We start from the raw sequence: 21,231 nt of genomic DNA, 5'->3' as shown, positions 1-21,231 counted from the left end.
AGAAAACCTGGAAATGACACAAGTGGCTAACTAAGGACTTTATTTCAAACAAAAATTACAAATAAAAAATTGAGAGCTCTTTTCCCTGGGTTTGGGGAAGGAGTCAGGGTAGGGAATTCCCCATGGCTAGGCCAGTACCCTCAGTACACGGGAGGGCTGTGGGAATTCCCTTCCTTGCCCATGATGGGGAACCTCAGCAAGTGCAGGGCCCACGCAGCGCCCGCCAGCAAGGGGAGCTTGGGCCAGGGGTCGATCCCTGGGAGGGGTAGGTCCCTGGGAGGGGTAGAGCTGGGCAGCAGCATGGCCAGTGGCCAACCACAGGATCAAGTCCTAAGTACCGAGAACCTACTCTTCCCCGCTTCCTGGGCCCCAGAACGGAGTAAGAGGATGGCCTGTGGAAAGAACCTCTCAGAGACCCCTACAAGGAGAAGAAAGGCCCCGGTGTCCCTCACATTTGTCGCTTCTGTTTTCTGGAAGGCAGTGAGTCCTGGAGTCAGTCTCGTGGTAATACTGACACAGAGCAGGAGGGGCAGGGAAGCCCCAACAAGTCTGGACCCCACAGCTGGCTCTCCCACCCCCCAGCAAGCTCTCACAGTTACCACATGATCCTTCGTGTTTCTTGCCTTCCATTTCCCTTGGGTGGATGGTCGGGTAGGTGGGGTTTCCTGGTTTGGGGTTTCTCAGACAAGGGCCCTCTGGGGAGGGTGCCCTGGACCCCCCACCACTCCTGGGCCGAGGAGCGTGTCACATGATGCCGTTGGTGAGGTACTGGAAGCCGTCATAGAGTTTGGTGGTGATAGACCGCATACTGCCATCCACCATCTGCTCCACCAGCAGCTGCAGCTGCTCCTCAGTCATGCTCATGTGGAACCTCTCTTTGAGGTTTCGAATGGTGCTGGAGCCATGGAAGCAAGGAAGCTGAGAACCTGGGGGAAGCAGTGGGAGTTCAGGGTCATGGATGGACAGGAGGGAGGGGCAGTGGTATCAGCCACAGCAAATACAGAGCTGGGGCATCTGAAGTGCCCTTTTCCTCCCGCCTCAGGTCCTTGATGATGTGGGTGCAGTTCTGCTTGGGCAGAGAGAAGGAACCGGCAGGAACCCCTCATCACCCCACGCCTAAGCCCCTCTGTAGGTGAGGGCATGTGGGCAGAGGAAGGAAGGGGACCAACACCACATCTCCCTCAGTAAGGGTGGGAGGGCCCAGAGGGCAGGCTGGGAGGAGGCTGGAGGGAGTGGGCCCTGAGCTGGGCACTTATCTGGTTGCAGACCTCTGCCTATGCTACGTCTGACACTCACAGATGACCTGGGCCACCGTCATCATGGGGCCAGATGGGGATGATGCTGAGCAACGGCGACAACCTGTGGGGTAGGGGCAGGAATGGGGAGGAGGGGAGACTGGCAGTTCAGACCTGGTATACACCTGGAGCCTTGAGGAGGGGGATGAGGACAGAAGGGGGTCCTGGGCAAAAGACTGTAGATGGCAAGACTGTAGTGGAAGGAGATAATGATGAGAGGGGAAATACTTCTCCGAGCTTAAGGGTGGCAGAGGACAGGGCAATCAGAGGTCATAGTGGAATGGGGAAGAGAGATGGAAGGAGACTGAGAAACTCAGAGCTGGATAGGGGTGGGGAGGTGAGGAGGGGCCAGCAGGCTGTAAATGGGCCTGTTTTCTCCCTAAAGATGCCAAGGAGGCAGGTGCTGCTATCCCCTTCCCCAACCTCCTGGACTTAGCCTTACCAGGGTCAGGAGGAATGTCCTAAAGGAGAAACAAGGCACTGGACCAGAGCTAGAAACCCTCTGGGAACCCCCCTCCCTCAACCCGAGTCTCGGGGTGGGATCAGCTTTCTTATGCTCCAGGGCTCCGACTTAAAGGGGAAGCCTGAGGCACCATGGCACCTGACCTCACCCCAGCCCCACCTTGCTGCATGATCTCCACGATCTGCACCACCTTGTCCATGTGTTTCCGAGCGGCAATCAGCCCTTGCAGCATCAGCATCTTATAGTAGTTGAACATGTCGCCATCCAGGCCGCCCATCACCTGGAAAGGGAAGAGAGCGTTGTGTGCACAAGGGGTCTTACACCGGGGATGGTCCCTGTCCTGACTGGCCTACCAGAACTCCTCCTCCTCTTGGGGCCCTGTTATTTCCCCCTTCCTTATTGGGCAGAAAGCTCCTAGGAACTCCTGCCTCATCCCTAATTACTGCCTGTTCTGTTCATCCCTAATTTGCAGGGAGCCCATCAGCTCCCCCTCCCATGACAGAGAAAGAATACAGTGACCCCAGCGGCACTTCTCCTTCTTGACTCACATCCACAAACTCTGTGGTCAGCTTAAAGGCTGACGTCTCAAAGCCCAGATTTCGGGGTGAGCTGGAGAGGATGAAGCCAAAGTCGATGTGGATGATGTGGCCTTCTGCGTCCAAAAGGATATTCCCATTGTGTCTGAGGAGGGGGAATAGAGGAGAGGAAGAGGCAGTAGTCAGACTGACTGAGGCTGGAACCTTAGCAGCAATACACTGGCCACATGACACCAGGCAGGGGGGTCCCCTGCCATGTTTCCTGCTGCCCGTAACTCCAATCTCCTGTCCAGTTTCCTAGGACCTAAAGCTATCAGTGGAAAGAAAGGAAATCAGAAAAGAAAACTGCTAAAAAAAGGCTATGAGGTCTGAAATCGCTATTAATAATTTAATAAAAATAGTTTAAGATTCTCCCAATTTCCTAGAAATTGCACTTCTGGCACCCAGACTATCCCAATCTAGTAGAGAATCCAGAAGCAAGGAAAGAGGGCCTCTGAGGCTCCAGCCAGCTGTCACAGATGCCAAGTGCTCTACTCAGGGGAGGCTCTATTCAGAGCCTGTTTACCTGTGGGTTATTTGTAACTCCTGTCAGCCCACTGCAGATCAGAGGCCTCACCAGAAGGGAACAACAGAGGCAAGCAGGCTGAGTGAAGCTGAAATGTGAAATAGCATGGGGGCTTCAATGGGTAACTTTTAAATCACTTATGTAAAAAGTCTCAGGAGGCAGTAGTACAGGGCAGCTGTAGAAGAGTTAAAGGGAGATAAATCCCAGGTCTTTGTGATTCCCACATGAATGGCCAGTAGCAGAAGGAACAATTAACATGCTAAGCATGTGAGGCCTGGCCTATTCAGCATAACTGGCCTCCTCAGTGTCAATAGAGGCTTTGTTAGGCTAAGAGCTCATGGTCTGAGGGCCACCTTCTCTGGGGTTGGTTTGGCCAAAAGAGGAGGGACAAAAGGAGAACCTAGTCCCACCTGAGTTCTTCCCCGCTCAGGGAAAACACTAAAGATTTAGCAATCCAGGCACAATCTTGTGAGCCAGAATGGTTCTAGGAGTTGTCATGGTTCAACCTCACATTTTACAGGTGAAGAAACAGAGGCCCTGAGAGAGGAACTGATTTACTTGCCTAAGGTCCCATAGCCTCTCTTTTCACTGCCAGAGTTAGCTCCAGCTGGAAAGCTGCTTAGGACTACTTTTGAAGCAGTTAAAGAGATCCTAAATCCTGACTCCAGTATGGGGCCTCATTCATTACTGCCACTTCTTTCCAGTGGTTGATTCCATTCATGGCTCGACTATATCTATTCTTTTCTGAGGTATATGAACGGCTTATCAGCTACCTGCCCTCCTCTAGCCCTCCTTTTTTAGAGGATGGACTCTCATCTTCCAAACATACTAATTTCCTAAACGAAAGCCCTGGGGCCTGACTAGTGCCAGCTTCCCTGCCACCCATTTACTCAATCCCAGGACTGAGCTCTAGGCTCCCTGGGCCCTGAGTTCAAAATCCTGACACTTTGAGATAGTCTGAAGCTTGCAATCAAATTCCTTATAAATAATTACATTCTCGGCTGGGCGCAGTGGCTCACGCCTGTAATCCCAGCACTTTGGGAGGCTGAGGCAGGAGGATCACCTGAGGTCAGGAGTTTGAGACCAGCCTGGCCAACATGGTGAAACCCCGTCTCTACTAAAAATACAAAAATTAGCTGGGCGTGGTGGCGCATGCCTGTAGTCCCAGCTAATCAGGAGGCTGAGGTGGAAGAATCACTTGAACTCTGGGAGGCGGAGGTTACAGTGAGCCAAGATCACGCCACTGCAGTCCAGCCTGGGCAACAGAGCAAGACTCTGTCTCACAAAAAAAAAAAATTACATTTTCCTACAGCTCTCAAATGCAGAGCCTGGGTCCATTTGTAGGGCTGGCAGGGTGGAATGAGCACAGGGTCTAAAAGCTACCTGACTGTTATTTCTCTCATGAGGAAACACGTGTCTGACAGGGTTTTCATCTGGTTTAAATATAAGAATGTCAGGCCATGGCAGAACTTAATAGATGCTAGATTTCTTTTTTTTTTTTTTTTTTTTTTTTTGAGATGGAGTCTCACTCTGTCACCCAGGCTGGTGTGCAGTGGTGCGATCTTGGCTCACTGCAACCTCCGCCTCCTGGGTTCAAGTGATTCTCCTGCCTCAGCCTCCCGAGTAGCTGGGAATACAGGCACCCGCCACCATACCCGGCTAATTTTTTATTTTTAGTAGAGATGGGGTTTCACCGTGTTGGTCATGCTGGTCTTGAACGCCTGACGTCAGGCGATTCGCCCACCTCGGCCTCCCAAAGTGCTGGGATTACAGGCGTGAGCCACTGCATCCAGCCTAAGACTAATTTTTTTTTTTTTTTTTTTGAGATGGAGTCTTGGTGTCACCCAGGCTGGTGTGCAGTGGCACGATCTCATCTCACTGCAACCTCCACCTCCTGGGTTCCAGCAATTGTCCTGCCTCAGCCTCCTGAGTGGCTGGGATTACACAGGCATGCGCCACCACGCCTGGCGAATTTTTGGTATTTTTAGTAGATGTGGGGTTTTGCCATGTTGGTCAGGCTGGTCTTGAACTACTGACCTCAGGTGATTCACCTGCCTCAGGCTCCCAAAGTGTTGGGATTACAGGCGTGAGCCACTGCATCTGGCCTAGATGCTACATTTCTAATAAGCTGCTCTGTTAGCTAGCTAGCTACTAGTTGTTTTGTTTTGTTTAGACAGGGTCTCACTCTGTTGCCCTTAATCTCCTGCTCAAGTGATCCTCCCACCTCAGCCTCCAAAGTAGCTGGGACCACAGCTGTATACCACCATGCTCGGCTAATTTTTGTTTATTTTTTGTAGAGACGGGATCTCACTATGTTGCCTAGGCTAGTCTCGAACTCCTGGGCTCAAGCGATCCTCCTGCCTCAGCCTTGTTAGCTAGATTTTTTTTGAGACTCGCCCTGTTGCCCAGACTGAAGTACTGTAGCATGATCTTGGCTCACTGCAATCTCCACCTCCTGGGTTCAAGCAATTCTCCTGCCTTACCTCCCGAGTAGCTGGGATTACACGTGCGCATCACCAGGCCCAGCTAATGTATGTATGTATGTGTATGTATATATATATATAATTTTTTTTTTTGAGTTGGAGTTTCACCCTTGTCGCCCAGTCTGGAGTGCAATGGTGCCATCTCAGCCCACTGCAACCTCTGCCTCCTGGGTTCAAGCGATTCTCCTGCTCAGCCTCCCAAGTAGCTGGGATTACAGGCGCCTGCCACCATGCCCAGCTAATTTTTTTTTTTTGTATTTTAGTAGAGATGGGGTTTCACCATGTTGGCCAGGCTGGTCTCAAACTCCTGACCTCACGTGATCCGCCCACCTCAGCCTCCCAAAGTGCTGAGATAATAGGCATGAGCCACCACACCCAGCCATTGTTAGCTAGATCTTAATGGGCCACCATGTTACTGGAAGCCCCAGCAGCACCGGCCACTGCATTTCCACCTTTCCAGGACAGCTGCCCTGTGCCGAGGGTCTAGAGATGGAACTCATAGGAGCATTCAGGGCAGAGACCCTGGGTCACTGTTGGGAGATACTCTTAGAAGGCAGGGCCTAGATGGTGTAATTATCTTTGTACATTATGTGCCTCACCTATGTGTGTAGTGAGTTTTCATCAAGGTCATGTGATATTGAAAAAAAATGACAGCTCTGGGCAAAACAACAGATACTTACAAGCTGTGGAAATCATATGCTGGAATAAGAAGTGAGGAGAGTTCATGGCTGAGAGTTTCCACTTCATCTCCATCATGTTTCTCCTTTCTGCTCTCAGTCACTAACCACTACCCTTAGTGCCAGGCCCTATTATCTCTCGCTTTGTTGCTAAACGCCCAATTACATCCACCTTCACCCACAGTGCCACAGGGCATTTACTCAACACAGACTGGATCATGTCATTCCTCTGCCTGCAAAATAAAACACCTAAGCTTCACAATGAAGGCCCTTCTTCAACTGGCCTCAATTTACCTGCCTGATGGTACCACCTCCTACTCCACTGCCATGCAGTGCAGTCTGTGCTTTAATCACATTCAATTATTTCTTCTAGCTGGGATGTACCTCCCCTGCAGCTTCCTCTGTCATCATTCTCCCTTGTCCTTGAAGACCCTGCTCACTCAAACCCTTAGTCCTCCCATAAATCCTTCATTTCTTGGCCCTTTTACCCTAGTTCTTATTAGCCTGCCTCCTGACTTAATATCATGTGAACACATCTGTCTCTGCTTAAAATATATTGTTTCATTTTTCACATCTTTGCCATGGAGGGCAGTAATAAGTAATTGAGAACTACACACGAAGGGACAGAGAGAACCCTGGAGAAATGTTAGGATGAGCAGCAGAAGTCACCTACCTGTCCTTGACTTGCAGCAGGTAGCAGACCAAGCAGTACCCAGCACAACTTTGCACAAAATTGCGCTGGGCACTGAGGAATGCCTCAGTGGTGTAACTGCCATGCTCCTGTAGGAAGTAATCGAGCAAGGAGAGCTGTGACTGTTTCTTCACCTGATGGATGGACACAGCGTTGACCACTGGTTCAATCATGCCACTATCAGCCGAAATCACAAGAATCTTGTATGGCTTGATCCAAAGGGGCACTCGCTCCTGTTCCCAAATGGACTGTGAGAAGACATGGAGGATACAGGACTCTTATCTTTCTCCAAACTAGAGAAGGAGGCTAAAACTCCTCCCTTTCTCCAAGCTCTCTCCTTGGTAGCATTGAATTCTAAGCCATCAAGTGAGTAAGACTCACTTAACCCAGGGAGGACCAGGGAGTTTTGAAAGGAAGTCTAGGGCCTGACAAAGTCAGGAAACTACACTCAGGTATGTGGGAAAAGGTATCACCTAAGTAGAAAGCCCAAGACAGGCAGGGAGAACAGGAAACTTCACTATCCCCTCTCAAGCAGGGAGAATGGGAGCTGTAAGTTCAAATAATAAGAAAAAAGAGGCCAGGTGCGGTGGCTTATGCTTGTAATTCCAGCACTCTGGGAGACCAAGGAGGGCGGATCACCTGAGGTCAGGAGTTCAAGACCAGTCTGGCCAACTAGAGAGTGAAACCTCGTCTCTACTAAAAATACAGAAATTAGCCAGGCGTGGTGGTGCATGCCTGTAATCCCAGTTACTCAGGAGGCTAAGGCAGGAGAATCGCTTGAACCCAGGAGGTGGAGGTTGCAGTGAGCCAAGATTGCACCACTGCACTCCAGCCTGGGCGACAGAGCGAGACTCTCTCTGAAAAAAAAAAAAAAAAAAAAAAAAAGGAAAGGATTTAGGTCCAGAGAAGACTTCTCTGGAAAATGAAAATATTTGTATGGTATAAAGAACAGTATTAAACAAATTAAGTGGCTTGCAGGTGACCAACCCAGGGGGATCAGAAGATCAATATTTCAGCACACTATAACCTACCTGCTACAGACCATTTGGGAAGTTTTTATGTTGTTTTTTAAAGGGGGAGGACCAAATTATTATTATTTAAAAATTTGATTACAACCAATTGTGTTGGCATTAAAATTAGAGGCATTAAGTTTGAATAATGGATATATGCCAAAAACCAGAAACTGAGTTTGGCAAAAATGGGAAAGGAAGTTTTCCAGTAATTTCAGATTAGAAATCAATTTAGAGAAATGAACCCCATGTTTACAATGATTGTGCCACAGATTTAAACTTCAGTAGTGCATTAGGAAACTGTTCACATTTAGATCTTCACCTTGAGACTTGACAGCTATTTCTTGAAAAAATCTCAGTGCCTTGTATAAATAAATTGGTCTTCCATGTGCCTTAGCACACACTTAACACTAAGAAAAGGTGGGTCACTAAACTTTGCCTCTGCAAAATTTTCTTTTTGGCTCACTTCAGTTAGAAATGCTGATTTCTTCAGCCAGGAGCGGTGGCTCATGCCTGTAATCCCAGCACTTTGGGAGGTGGAGGTGGGCGGATCACCTGAGGTCGGGAGTTCGAGACTAGCCTGGCTCACATGGAGAAACCCCCATCTCTACTAAAAACACAAAATTAGCTGGGCGTGGTGGCGCATGCCTATAATCCCAGCTACTTGGGAAGGCTGAGGCAGGAGAATCGCTTGAACCTGGGAGGCGGAGGTTGTGGTGAGCCGAGATCGCGCCATTGCACTCCAGCCTGGGCAACAAGAGCAAAACTCCATCTCAAAAAATAATAATAATAAAATAAGGAAAAAAAAAATGCTGATTTCTTCAAATGCATATTTTTCTTAGAGACAGGGTCTTGCTATGTTGCTCAGGCTGCAGTGCAGTGGCTATTCACAGTCTCGATCCCGTTACTGATCAGCACAGGAGTCCTGACCTGCTCCATTTCTGACCTGGGCCAGTTCACCCCTTCCTTAGGCAACCTGATGGTCCCCTATTCCCAGGAGGTCACCATATTGATGCCGAACTTAGCGCGGACACCCAATTGGCATAGCGGACTGCAGCCCAGAACTCCTGGGCTCAAGACATCCTCCCGCCTCAGCCTCCTGACTAGCTGAGACTACAGGCCCATGCCAGGGTGCCAGGACATTTTGGAAGTTTTGATCTAAAAGGCAAACCTAGCACTCTGAAGTTCAGACTTAGAACAGGGCAGCTGCAGGTCACAAAAGGGCCAAAAGAGGCCGCTGTGGAGCTGTTCCTATGGCTATTCTTCCCAGGGTAAAGTTGCACTAGCTTTTCTTTACTCTGCTTTTGTTTTAGACCTTGGCAGGAAGGTGGTCCCCGGCAGAATAATCTGTGTAGTCACCTCAGGTTGGCTGGAGTTGGGCTGAGTTCCCCTTTCTCTCCTTCTCTCTTTTTTTTTTTTTTTTTTTGAGACAGAGTCTTGCTCGTCACCCAGGCTAGATTGCAGTGGCACGATCTCAGCTCACTGCAACATCTGCCTCCTGGGTTCAAGTGATTCTCCTGCCTCAGCCTCCCAAGTAGCTGGGATTACAGGCGCCCGTCACTGCGCCCAGCTAATTTTTGTATTTTTAGTAGAGACAGGGTTTCACCATCTTGGCCAGGCTGATCTTGAACAACTGACTTCGTGATCCACCCGCCTCGGCTCCCAAAGTGCTGGGATTACAGCCACTGTGCCTGGCCTCTCCTTCTCTTCTCTTACCTGCAGTTGCTTCAACACCTGAAAGGCCAGAAGCTCTTGCCGAAGATCATCCCCACACTTGACAATGACTGACAGGAGCCGCCAATTGGGGAGATGGCCGTAGGGGGAGCCCTCTCTGATCCGCCTGTGAAGAGAGAAGTAAAGGGTGTCAAAGGATGATGCCAGGGTAAGGACAAGAGACATGGCTTCCACAAAAAATCCCAAGCAAACGCCCCATAGGGCAAGGACCCAGACGGCCTGGAAGTCTGACAGATTTTTTTGGAGGCTGATGGACAATAAAGTTGGTGCAGTGAGCACTTGTAACTGCCTCTGAGCTTTGAGAGGGGTTCAGAGACCCACACCCAACTCACCGTACTTTCTCCTGCCAGGGCTCTTTGAGAGCAACTGCAGAAGGATCTTCTGGGTCTCGTTTGAAGGCTGTCGGGGTATGAGCCAGCTGTTCCGAAAGGCGCCGGCTGGCAGGAAGAAAATACATCATTTGCTTGGAGGAGCTACCCCTAAGCCCCATGCCCAGTCTATACTGACATTTCCTGCACTGTCTCCTGGATTCTGGACACATGAAGATAGGAACCCAGGCTGAAACGGACTCATGGGAGAAAACATAACCAATGACACCTTTTTGCTAACTTAGTGATTGTAATCATGTTAAAATTAAGATTACCAGGCCCTCCATATTCCTCTACCAAGGCTGATTCAGAATGGGTGTGTCTCTAGAATTTGCATTTTTCTTTCTTTTTTTTTTTTGAGATAGAGTCTCGCTCTGTCTCCAAGGCCGGAGTACGGTGGTGAGATCTCGGCTTACTGCAAGCTCCGCCTCCTGGGGCCACGCCATTCTCCTGCCTCAGCCTCCCGAGTAGCTGGGACTACAGGCGCCCACCATCACGCCCAGCTAATTTTTTTTTTTTTTTGGTATTTTTTTTAGTAGAGATGGGGTTTCACCGTGTTAGCCAGGATGGTCTCGATCTCCTGACCTTATGATCTACCCGCCTCGGCCTCCCAAAGTGCTGGGATTACAGGCGTGAGCCACCGTGCCCAGCCTAGAATCTGCATTTTCAACAAGTCCTCCTTCCTCCCCCTGGATTCTGACACAGTCCCTTTGAGACCCCACTTTGAGACACACTGCTCAAACTCCTTCCTCTGGTGCTTTCTTGTTTTTATTTTTCAAGACGGAGTCTCATTCTGTCGCCCAGGCTGGAGTGCAGTGGCGTGATCTCGGCTCACTGCAAGCTCCGCCTCCCGGGTTCACGTCATTCTCCTGCCTCAGCCTCCCGAGTAGCTGGGACTACAGGCATCCACCACCATGCCTGGCTAATTTTTTTGTATTTTTAATAGAAACGGAGTTTCACCGTGTTAGCCAGGATGGTCTTGATCTCCTGACCTCATGATCTGCCCGCCTCGGCCTCCCAAAGTGATGGGGTTACAGGTGTGAGCCACTGTGCCTGGCCCCTCTGGTGCTTTCGTCCCTTTGGAGTCCTTTTAAAATTTTTCTTTTCCTTCTTTGGTAGCCCAAGTAATTTCTCAACCTACACCTTCATTGCCTCAAGTTTGGTGGCCCCAAACAAGGACAGAATGAAAGAAGACGGAAAGACACAGGCTAACAATAGATGATTGAGATGGAGAGGAAGGTAACAAAGAGATGGGAAGTTCCTGAAAGAGGCATGAAAAATGAGGGGCAATGTGATCTGGCCATACCGGATGTCCCCCGCTGCAATGAACACAGGCTCTTTGCTCTCCTGGCTGGTGATGCTGTCCACAGAGAACTGGGAGATGTTGTCACAGCTGTTGGTATGCACTTCGGGGAGCTGGAGAAAGCAGGGGAGTGCTGGTCAGAAGTGCTAAAGTATAGGTCTCCTGTCTTTCCCCTCCTGCTTGCTTGCTATCACTGCAGTATGTTCATCCCTCTCTTTCAAACTCTGCTTACACACCATGTTGGTTACTGGGACCCTAGGCTGCCCAGAGCAGCACTTCTCAACATGTGAACTACCTGCAGTAGAATTACCCAGAATGCAGATTCCCAGGCCCCACCATCAATCTGAATTAGAATTACTGGGAATGGGATCTGAAAGTCGGAATTTTTAACAAGTTCTCCAGAAGACTTCCGATGCACTGAAGTTTGCAAACCACTGCCATGACCATCACAGGAGCTCAAAATTTCAGCCTCACTGAGAGTCCCCCAAGGATAGGGATGCGTTCTCCCCTAAGGTCCAAAGCAGACCCTTTGCAGACTAGCTTCTGACAGTTTCTTCAATCTAAGTCATTCAATCTTATCTTCTCATCTCTCTCTAAATACAGAATATTCTACCAGACCCCAAGGCTCATGTCAAGTCTCTTCTCTCCTTTATACCAGAGCATTTCTTCTCAACTCCATTTGTCACCTAGTACACACTGCTTTGTTGTATATCTAAATTTTTTTTTCTTAAATGTCTAATTTCTCCAATTGGACTATAAGCACAAAGACAGAGATTCTGTCTTTTGGCAAAGTGAAACCTGGCTGTGTTTTTTTTTTTTTTTTTTTAGACAGTTTCGCTCTTGTTGCCCAAGCTGGAGTGCAATGGTGTGATCTCGGCTCACTGCGACCTCCACCTCCCGGGTTCAAGTGATTCTCCTGCCTCAGCCTTCTAAGTAGCTGGGATTACAGGTGTGCGCCACCATGCCCGGCTAATTTTTTGTATTTTTAGTAGGAATGGGGTTTCACCATGTTAGCCAGGCTGGTCTTGAACTCCTGACCTCAGGTGATCCGCTCACCTCAGCCTCCCAAAGTGCTGGGATTGCAGGCATGAGCCACTGCGCTCAACCCTTGGCTGTGTTTTTGTTTTGTTTTGTTTTAAGACAGGGTCTCACTCTGTCGCCCAGGCTGGAGTGCAGTGCTGTGATCTCAGCTCCCTGCAGCCTCTGCCTCCCAGGTTCAAGTGATTCTTGTGCTTCAAGAATCACTCGCCTCCGGAGTAGCTGGGATTACAGGCATGCTCCACCACACCTGGGTTTTTTTTTTTTTTTCTTTTGAGAAGGAATTTTGCTTGTCACCCAGGCTGAAGTACAGTGGCATGATCTTGGTTCACTGCAACCTCCGCCTCCCGGGTTCAAGCAATTCTACTGCCTCAGCCTCCTGATTAGCTGGGATTACAGACACATGCCACCATGCCTGGCTAATTTTTGTATTTTTAGTGGAGACGGGGTTTCACCATGTTGGCCAGGTTGGTCTTGAACTCCTGACCTCAGGTGATCTGCTCTCCTTGTCCTCCCAAAGTGCTGGGATTACAGGCGTGCGCCACCGCACCCGGCATAATTTTTCTAGTTTTAGTGGAGATAGAGTTTCACCTTGTTGGCCAGGCTGGTCTCGAAATCCTGACTTCAAGTGATCCACCCACCTCGGCCTCCCAAAGTGTTGGGATTACAGGTGTGAGCCACTGCGCCTGGCCAGCTGTGTTAATAGCTCTACACAAAATTCTGCTCTGGCTCTTCATGCCCCAGAATAAAGCTGAAGTTTCTTTCCCCAGCTTACAGTGTCCTTCCTATAGTCTGGTCCATGCCCACGTGTCCAGTCTTATTCTTCACCACTTCTTACCTCACACCTGCACATCACAGCCAGACAAAATTTCTTTCAATTCCTATAATGGCCCAAGCTCCCTCTTGTCTTCCGGCCTTTGCATGCAGTGTTCCCTCTGTCCAGCACTCTTTGTCCAGCTAATTCCTACCCATGCTTCCAGCCTCAGCTGAGAGATTACTTCCTCCAGGAAATCTCTTGTGATGCCTGCCCCAAGTCTGGTGCTCCTATAATGTCCTATCCTTTCCCCCATGGCTTGACTCTCACCACACTACAACTACTTGCTTACTGGCCTTGTTCTCTTTCCAGTTAGCTCATAAATCCCTTGTAGGCAGGCGCCAAGTCTTGTTCACTAGCACACAGCACTCAGGTCTGGCACATAGAAGGCCCTCAATAAATATTTCTTGAATGAATTAACGTATGACTTCTCATCCTCTGCTATTCTATGACAACTTTATATAGGTGTTCAATAAATATTTTCATTAAATTTCCCTCACTCCCCTTGGCCTAGAAGTTCCTCTTTACATTTAAATCTCTTTACATTCCTTCACCTGGAAAACGAATTCCACCTGAATCTATTCCAGGCTAGAGTTGTTCAGAGCTTTCCCCCTCTTACCCCTCACTACCTACACCACTCATTTGGGTACTTGCCTTACCCTGCCTTGGGATATGCTGTCTTGTTTCCAACATAGTGAAAGCTCCTGGAGAAAGCTCCTGTGACCCAGCATTACCTCCTTGAAACTTCCTCACCTCCACTTGCAGCTCGCCTATGTCATCCACTGACCAGGCCTCATCATCGTTGTCATAGTTGGGCACAGTGCTGAAGCTGCCGGCTCGCTGCTCATGGGTAATACCACATTCGGGCAAGTTCTCTACGGACCTCGTACTCCGAATTCGGTTCTCGGGGATCCGGGCAGGGACACTGGTGGTATCAAAGTTTTCACATTCAAGGACTTCCACATAAATCAGGTAGGGAGCCTGGGGGAAGAGTGAGACAGTATTTGCAACTTACTTCCACCACTAACCCCCAAATCTCAACTCTGTTAGCAAGGTTCTTCCTGCTGTCCTTTCTCCTAGCTCCAGCCTTCATCCAGTAGTCCTCTGAAACTATGAACACTGTATTTAGGGCAGACACTTGTCCTATGATCACCTATGTAAAGAATTTGGGTGACAGAATGCATAAGTCTTCAAAACGTTTCAACTGAGCTCCAAAATGTACAGATGATGCGCTTGGGCCAAACCACTATAGACTATCAATTACATGCTGTAAGGGAGGCCTAGATGCTTCTGTGGGCTTGTCCTGAAGACAGGGCCCAGAGAGCTACAGTGGACAAAAAGACTGGGACAAAGCTGGGCACTGTCCCAAGGAGCATCCCAAACTTCAATATTTCCTTTGAAAGAAGAATATGGGCCGGGTGCGGTGGCTCACACCTGTAATCCCAGCACTTTGCGGGGCTGAGGCAGGTGGATCATGAGCTCGGGAGTTCAAGACCAGCCTGGCCAAGATGGTGAAACCTCGTCTCTACTAAAACTACAAAAATTAGCCGGGTGCGGTGGCAGGTGCCTGTAATCCCAGCTACTGGGGAGGCGGAGGCAGGAGAATCGCTTGAACCTGGGTGGCAGAGGTTGCAGTAAGCCAAGATTGTGCCACTGCACTCCAGCCTCGGCAACAGAGTGAGACTCCATCTCAAAAAAAAAAAAAAAGAAGAATCTGAACCATGAATACTCATTCCAGTCAGCACACAAATTCAGCTAATTCTCTCCAGTGTGAATTGGGCATCCTCTCTTTCTGTCTGCTCATTCTGATCAGAAATGGTCTTAGAAACAAAATATTTCTCTATCCTTATGGTTGCTGTATCTGGAAAGCCCAAGAGTTATAGAAGGGCTGGAGAAAAGCTACCAAAATGACCATAAGATGGGGTGAAGAACAATTCTCCTAAGATACAGCAAGAAGGAAGCTAAAAAGATTAAGTTTCTTTGGTCCAGAAAAACAAAGCCCAAAAAGGGATACGGGGGGCTCTCAAAATCACAATTGCACTGAGACAGAGTCATGGTTGACATATGCATCATGAATTATGAAGGGAGTCTAGGATGTTGGTGTGGGCATCACTGGTCATACACACAAACCCTGAAAAACCATGGGTGAAGAGTCACGTCCTGGGTAGGGGTTTGGGCCAGAACCCATCTACCTTGTCCTTGGAGTTGAGGACAACAGCCTGTGTGTGGGGTACACGGACCACGTGGTGGTCAAAGCCAGCAGTGGGCAGCCAGACTCGGGCAGGGAGCTTATGGTTGAGCAGGGAGAGCTCTGAGATCAGCCTCTGTGTTTTCTGTTCTTTGGTGGGGAGCGTGGCCAGCCGCTTGCCGATCGCCATCAGGGACTTGATGAATTCTCTCTCAGGAGCCAGTCGAACAGGCTACAGGGGTTTGGGGTAAGACAAAAGATGGTGAAGAAACCACAGAATACAATGGCCCACTCACTCAGTCACTCCTGGCCATGCAGGCCGGGGACCCCAGTATCTGGAGAACTCTAGGAAAGGAGCTGTTTTTTAGTCTTAGTAGGAGCTTCCACCCACCCTTCACAACTTGAATTGAGAATAGCCAGCACATTCCTTCCCTATAGGCTATCCCTTGAAGGTAAGGGAGGCCATGAGTCCAGGTAACTGGGATGCACTCCTCTTCTCTTGGACTTGGGTTCCTTAAGGACTGTACCAAGGCTTTAGAGTGAGCAGGGGGACACAGCTGGATAGGTTAGCCAGGGCCACAGAGAGAAGAGCTGCTTACACCTGAATCGTTTCACCCTTTTCAAGAACAGGGTTGTCCTTCTCCCCATCTGGATCCCTGGGCTAGATCTCTGCCGAGGGGCTCTGCCAAGTCCCGCAAGGCTAGAGAAGGGAGCCCCACATCAACATTTCCACTTTCAAAGAGGAAAGATGCTCGTCATTCAAATTAGTTCTGTTGATTTCCATGGTATCCCCCTGTCCGTCCCACAGTCTCTTACAAGGCGTCAATGCACATGCAGGGGATGGAAAGAGGATGAGCGGATGAGCAGACTTTACATTAATCAAGGAGAAAGAAAAAGTAGATGGAAGGAAGTAGGTAGATGGAGAAAGCAACAGCTCCTTTTAGCCCTTGATGCTGGCCCTGAAGGCCTGTCTCTTTTAGTGACTCCTCTTTGGGTCCTCTTCCCCTACCTCTCAGTGACTAGGTTCCCCATATTAATTCCCTGCTGTGAGTTTGACTCCTTGTGCTGGGCAATTCAGTCATCCTCAGAAAGAGCAAAGTTGGTCTTGGAATTAAGGTGCAGGTGGGGAAAAAGAGGGACTCAGCTAGACATGAAGAAGGGCTCTCTTCCCAGTCTAAGCCCTTCTACCGTAAGGGGCATTTTATCAAGATAGCCACCGAACTCCCCATCCCATCTCCCCTCAGCTGGATATAAACAATCTCTCCTCCTCTTGTAGAAACAGCATTTAACTCACCAAACCTTTCTCTCCCTTTCCGTGTGTCTTCCTTAGTTTCTGGATTGAGAGAATTTCTATCCTGCTCCCTCACACTCTAAAAGAGCTTCTTTTGAAAACTGGGGCGTATCAGGCCTACCTCTGCGTGTGCAACAGTGCCAGGATTCAAAGGAAAAGCTCATCCCGGCCTCTGCCTCTTGGGAGATGATTCAGAGTGCCACATAGGGACTGAAAGAGGGTGTCTAAATCCTTCAGGAATGCTTTAGGTGACATTATTGAAAAGAGATAAAGAAAAGGAAAACAATGGAATTGGGTTTCTAAGGTCCCTGGAAATATCCTGGGGGTCTAATAGAGAAAGAAAATAAGAGGAAATTTGAAGACTCACTTCTTCCTTCATCTGAATCCACTCAGACGGCAACTGATCTCTGTCCCAAGGACCCTCTACCCCAACCAATTCATAATCATCTCAGATTAGAAAAGGCAGAATTCCTTCCCATTCTCAAATCAGCATTTGGGTTAGGGGCCCCTAAGTTACGTGAGCATGTTAGAAATGCGACCCCAGGCCTCAAGAGAGAGGCTCTGCCACATGGGAGGAGATAGAAATCATGACTGAAAGGGGATTAGCACAGAACAGAGAAAACTGATTTGACAGACAAATCAAATAGAAAATATAAAAAAAATCATCCAAACTCCCAGAGGTCCTGCATTTCCTCTCACGTCTTTGCCCAGCAACAAGGTCCAAGACCCTGTGGGACCAAAGGGTCAGGGGTTAGTCCAGAGGGAACAAGAAAGGAGAGGGGATTAAGGAACATCCTGGGCAGTGAGCTGGGAAAAGGGAAGAACTCAGATCTGGAAAAAATGTGGTTGAAGTTAAAAAGAAAACCAGTTGTGGAGAGGCAAAACTTTCCTTCAGGCCAAGTCCTATTTGTTTTTGGAGTCAGCTCACCAGCACAGGGCCTAGCATTTAGAAGATTATGAATAAATATTTGATAATCTGACGGCAGAAGCCATGGGGAAAGGGTTCTGGGTGGGAGAAACAGGATCCTGGGGGTTTCTGCCAGGCAGTTTTTGGCTCCAATCCAGGAGTGAATTCTACCTCCCTCCCAGCTGTTTGCTCCAGACACTCAGTGGGGGCTGAGCAGCACTGTACTCCAGCTGTCTCTGAGAGAAGGATCAGCTGAGCTCATCTCAGCCTGGGCTCAGGATTTCCACCGCAAAGGTCAGGGGGACTCCAGCAGATCTGGGAGGTCTGGGAGGGAGGAGCTGATCTCCCAGTAAGAAAAGGGGCATTTTAACTCCAGCCTTGGCCTGGGGGCTCAGAAGACCTGGGGACGGAGAGGAAATGCGGCCATTGGGGGAGCCTGCCACCCCGTCCCAGCCTGGCCCCACTTACGGAACTGAATGAATTATCAATACTCTCGGTGCTGGAGGAGAGCTCCTGGGAAAGGGCCAGAGGGCAAAGGGAGAAGGAGGGGGTGGGAAGGGAGGGGAGAGAGACAAAGGTAAAGAATTTAGCTCCAACTTGGATCGTAACTGCTTCTCTAGTGAAGTTCTACCTTTCTGCTTTAATAAAAGAAAGTCAACTCAGAAATGCTACTTGCCCAGATGCTTGACCACTTGTGGGAGATGCTGGAAGGGCAGCTCAGACTTTAAGGTCAGAAGGACTGAAGAGACAAAGCAGCCTCTGCTTTTCACTTTATTCCCTTCTATTCTCAACTGAATGGATCTTCCTTCTAGGCCAAAGCTCTAAAGCTGGGTCCCTAGGGCAGTAACTGCACTGCCAAGCTTCCCTGCTGTTTTTTTTAACCCACTCACATGCTCTCAACCAAATCCTTCTCCATGGGGACCACCACAGGACTGAACTTAATAAGCTGCATGGCTCCCATACTGGAAACCCCATGTTCCTCCAGCTTTTTGGAAACCTCAGGGAGGAAGAAAAGCTAAACTTTCAGTGGCAGGTATACCTTTTCTCTAATTAGCCTCATTATCACCCTGGGAAGCTGAATCCCAATCTTGAACCTCTGTGACAAAGAGCATCCTAGACCCATGAACCCAAAATCTCTGGGCTGGATGCTGATGGGAGTGAAGGATAAATCAATCTCCTATCTACCAAACCCCCTTAGGCTTCCTATCAGGCTATCCACATGATAATCAATATATTACAATTTTTGATATAAGTTGGGGAGTTAGCTATATCCATCTAGAAAGCTGACTAGCTGGATAGCAGCTGTCCTAGTCCCAGCCCAGAGGATTTATCTAAACATCACCCCATTCCTGTGTCATACATGTCCGTGTGCAAAACAGGGGAAAGAGATGGTGTCAAACTCTCACTCAGCAGCTCTGAGGCAACACTCATGCACAGGGCTCATCCTGGGTTGTGTCCAACATGGTCTACCAGGGCAGGGAACAGGGCAGCATGTGTGCACAAATCTAGGTTGGGGGGACATTGAGGTTGGGGGGGGTTAGACTTAAAAGACAAAGTCGTAAGAGCTCCCAGGGCAGAAGGGCAGTGGTCAGTGAGTTTCTACTCTGAAATCTGCTGAGTAGATTCAAGCATCCACTTGAACTCAATTCCATGGTTTCAGTTCTATTCTAGCTGGAGGTCCTATGGTCAGGTCCTTCCTTGAAGAATCTGGGGACTGGAGCACTTTGAGGGAGAAGCCACATTTGGAAACATGCCCCTAAGGCAACAACTCTTCCATTTTGGGTAGAAAGTGGTGGGAGAATTAAGGCAATGAGGATGTCAGAGTCTATGACTTAGTGGTTCTATTTTCTACCTACGAGCTGGTTGAAGAAGGAACAGCAGGCAGGATATTGGCTCCCTGAGCAACGCTCCAGCTGATTCTGTCACAGACAGGTCCTGTCTGACTCATTAACAGCCCTGGGGGAAGGGAGGTATATCATGACCTGCTCCTCTCCTACTCCCTGGGCTTGAGTCACTCATACTGAGTCAGCTCCAGGGAGTAAAGATGAAGCAAGAAGCTGACATCACACCATACCAAGCTAGAAGGCCTACTGGGGCTTCCAGTGTGACATGCAGCAGATATCTCTGTACAAAGGTTGTAGTCCTGAAAAGACAAAGCTAATCTACTAACAGTGTCATTATGTGGGGGAGGGTGTGATACCTAAATCACTCTCTCCTCTTAGCTCCCCCATTCTATACCAAAATATTTGCCATTTGGTTACAAATGGGAGGACAAACTGCCTGAGCAGAGTTCCCCGACTAGGCTGATAAAATGGCTTTGAAGGGGCAGGCTTTGAGGAGCAGTGGTGGAAAATGTGAAAAATCAGCGCACAGCCTTCTGACTGTGGGAGAGAGTGTACAGGATTCCTCAGAGTAAGAAAGAGAACACTGTGAGAGCTGAGCAGAGAACAACTCTGCAGGGAGACCACGGGCAGGAAGAGAACTGTACATGCTGCCCCTGAGCCTCTTCTTTGAGGCCCGACCTCATCCTTGGGAGCCCCTCTACTGGTGGTAGGAGCATAGTATTAAACTCAGAACCTAAAATAAAAGCAAGAGATTGGGAGCAGAGTGTTAGGGTCTACCTAGAGATTCTCCTAGAGTATCTCTGCTTAGGTCTTAGATAATTATGTGCCTCATTTTAGTAAGCCGTATACTTCCTGTTTATGGCAGAACACAACTTTTTCAAGAGAGTCACAAACTAAACAGTTCCCTAGATACTGGGGTTTTCATTATTACTTTACACGTTCCTAGAGGGAAGGATAACATTTTATTCCCCATCCTCCACAGCCTCTAGCACATGGCTTTGCACATTGTACAAGGTCAATAACTACATGTTGAGTGAATGCATGTTACATGAAAGGGAAGAAGGATGAGTAAAAGGAAAACCAATTCCTTTGGTATTTAGGGGACACAAGCCTTGACAGACGCATCCTCAAAATGCCAAAGGGGCTGGATCTAGTCACTCATGCCTGTAATCCCAGTGACTTGGGAGTCTGAGGCGAGAGGATGACTTGAAGCCAGGAGTTTGAGACTAGCTTGGGCAACAGAGCACGACCTCATCTTTACAAAAAATTTTTTAAAAAATTAGCCAGGTGTGGTGGTACATAGCTGTAGCCCCAGGTACTTGGGAGGCTAAGATGGGAGGATTGCTTGAGCCCAGGAGTTAAAGGCTACAGTGAGCTACGACTGTGCCACTGCACGCCAGCCTGGGCAACAGAGCAAGACCCTGTTGCAAGAAAAAGGGCAGACGGACAGACAGACAGGTGGGCGGAAGGAAGGAAGGAAGGACAGACGGAAGGAAGGAAGGAAAAGGGTTGGGAGAGATCCCTGTGCTGAAGACTCTAATGCTTAGAAACCTAGTGATATTCACGTTTCTGTCTCTTTCTTGCTCTCCCATTTTCTGTGGAGCCATAGTGAATTCAGGTATTTCATTCTGTCAGTATCAGATAATGCAGGAGTGCCTAGGAACATAGTATCTCCTTCCTTTCCTGGATCTAGTGACCCAAGATAAGGAGTCACGTTGGAAAGAATGGCAGCTACAGAACCCACCCTAAATGATGTAAGTATTCACCTAATACCTGCCTCTCAGTGCCATCCATAATCTTATCCTGGAGTGGGAGTTAGATGCAAGGAAAGAGGGACCAAGGATCAGCAGAGTAAGAAAAGCCCTGAGGCCTCAGCTTTTCTGGTCCTAAGATGAGCACTACAAAATGGATACAGAGAAAAGCCAAGCCTGACAAGAGGCACCAAGGAATTCACTTCCAGCTGCTCACCCTCTGCTACAGGTTTGACTCCAAGATGAGACAGCTATCCAACCCTTCATGTTCCA

The 21,231-nt window shown here is 48.9% G+C and overlaps 1 protein-coding gene and 1 long non-coding RNA gene across 9 annotated transcripts in view; one reads left to right on the top strand and one right to left on the bottom strand.

The window, feature by feature from the left end:
* Positions 1-23: 23 nt before the first annotated feature.
* PI4KB (phosphatidylinositol 4-kinase beta) overlaps positions 24-21,231 on the bottom strand; it is a 36,841-nt gene continuing 15,633 nt past the window's right edge. For 2 of the 8 annotated variants that reach the window (XM_054528251.2, XM_054528267.2), the window contains 11 exons: positions 17,832-17,876; positions 15,170-15,397; positions 13,731-13,958; positions 11,129-11,238; positions 9,787-9,891; positions 9,437-9,560; positions 6,693-6,958; positions 2,307-2,439; positions 1,918-2,038; positions 1,297-1,359; positions 24-926 (listed from right to left, as the gene is read on the bottom strand). In XM_054528251.2, the coding sequence (XP_054384226.1) occupies positions 745-926; positions 1,297-1,359; positions 1,918-2,038; positions 2,307-2,439; positions 6,693-6,958; positions 9,437-9,560; positions 9,787-9,891; positions 11,129-11,238; positions 13,731-13,958; positions 15,170-15,397; positions 17,832-17,876 (1,605 nt within the window). In that variant the 3' untranslated portion in view covers positions 24-744. The remainder of the gene's footprint in view (positions 927-1,296; positions 1,360-1,917; positions 2,039-2,306; positions 2,440-6,692; positions 6,959-9,436; positions 9,561-9,786; positions 9,892-11,128; positions 11,239-13,730; positions 13,959-15,169; positions 15,398-17,831; positions 17,877-21,231) is intronic. The other 6 variants (XM_009244471.3, XM_054528289.2, XM_054528273.1 and 3 more) reach the window with 5 other exon arrangements.
* On the top strand, positions 924-2,406 carry LOC134762066 (uncharacterized). The gene is made up of 2 exons (XR_010141596.1): positions 924-1,132; positions 1,267-2,406. It is a non-coding gene; the product is annotated as an uncharacterized LOC134762066 (long non-coding RNA).

The sequence above is a fragment of the Pongo abelii genome, chromosome 1 (genome assembly GCF_028885655.2).
Source record: "Pongo abelii isolate AG06213 chromosome 1, NHGRI_mPonAbe1-v2.0_pri, whole genome shotgun sequence".
Taxonomy (NCBI): domain Eukaryota; kingdom Metazoa; phylum Chordata; class Mammalia; order Primates; family Hominidae; genus Pongo; species Pongo abelii.
Note: the sequence above shows the minus strand (reverse complement) of the source record. Positions and strands in the feature narration are given on the sequence as shown.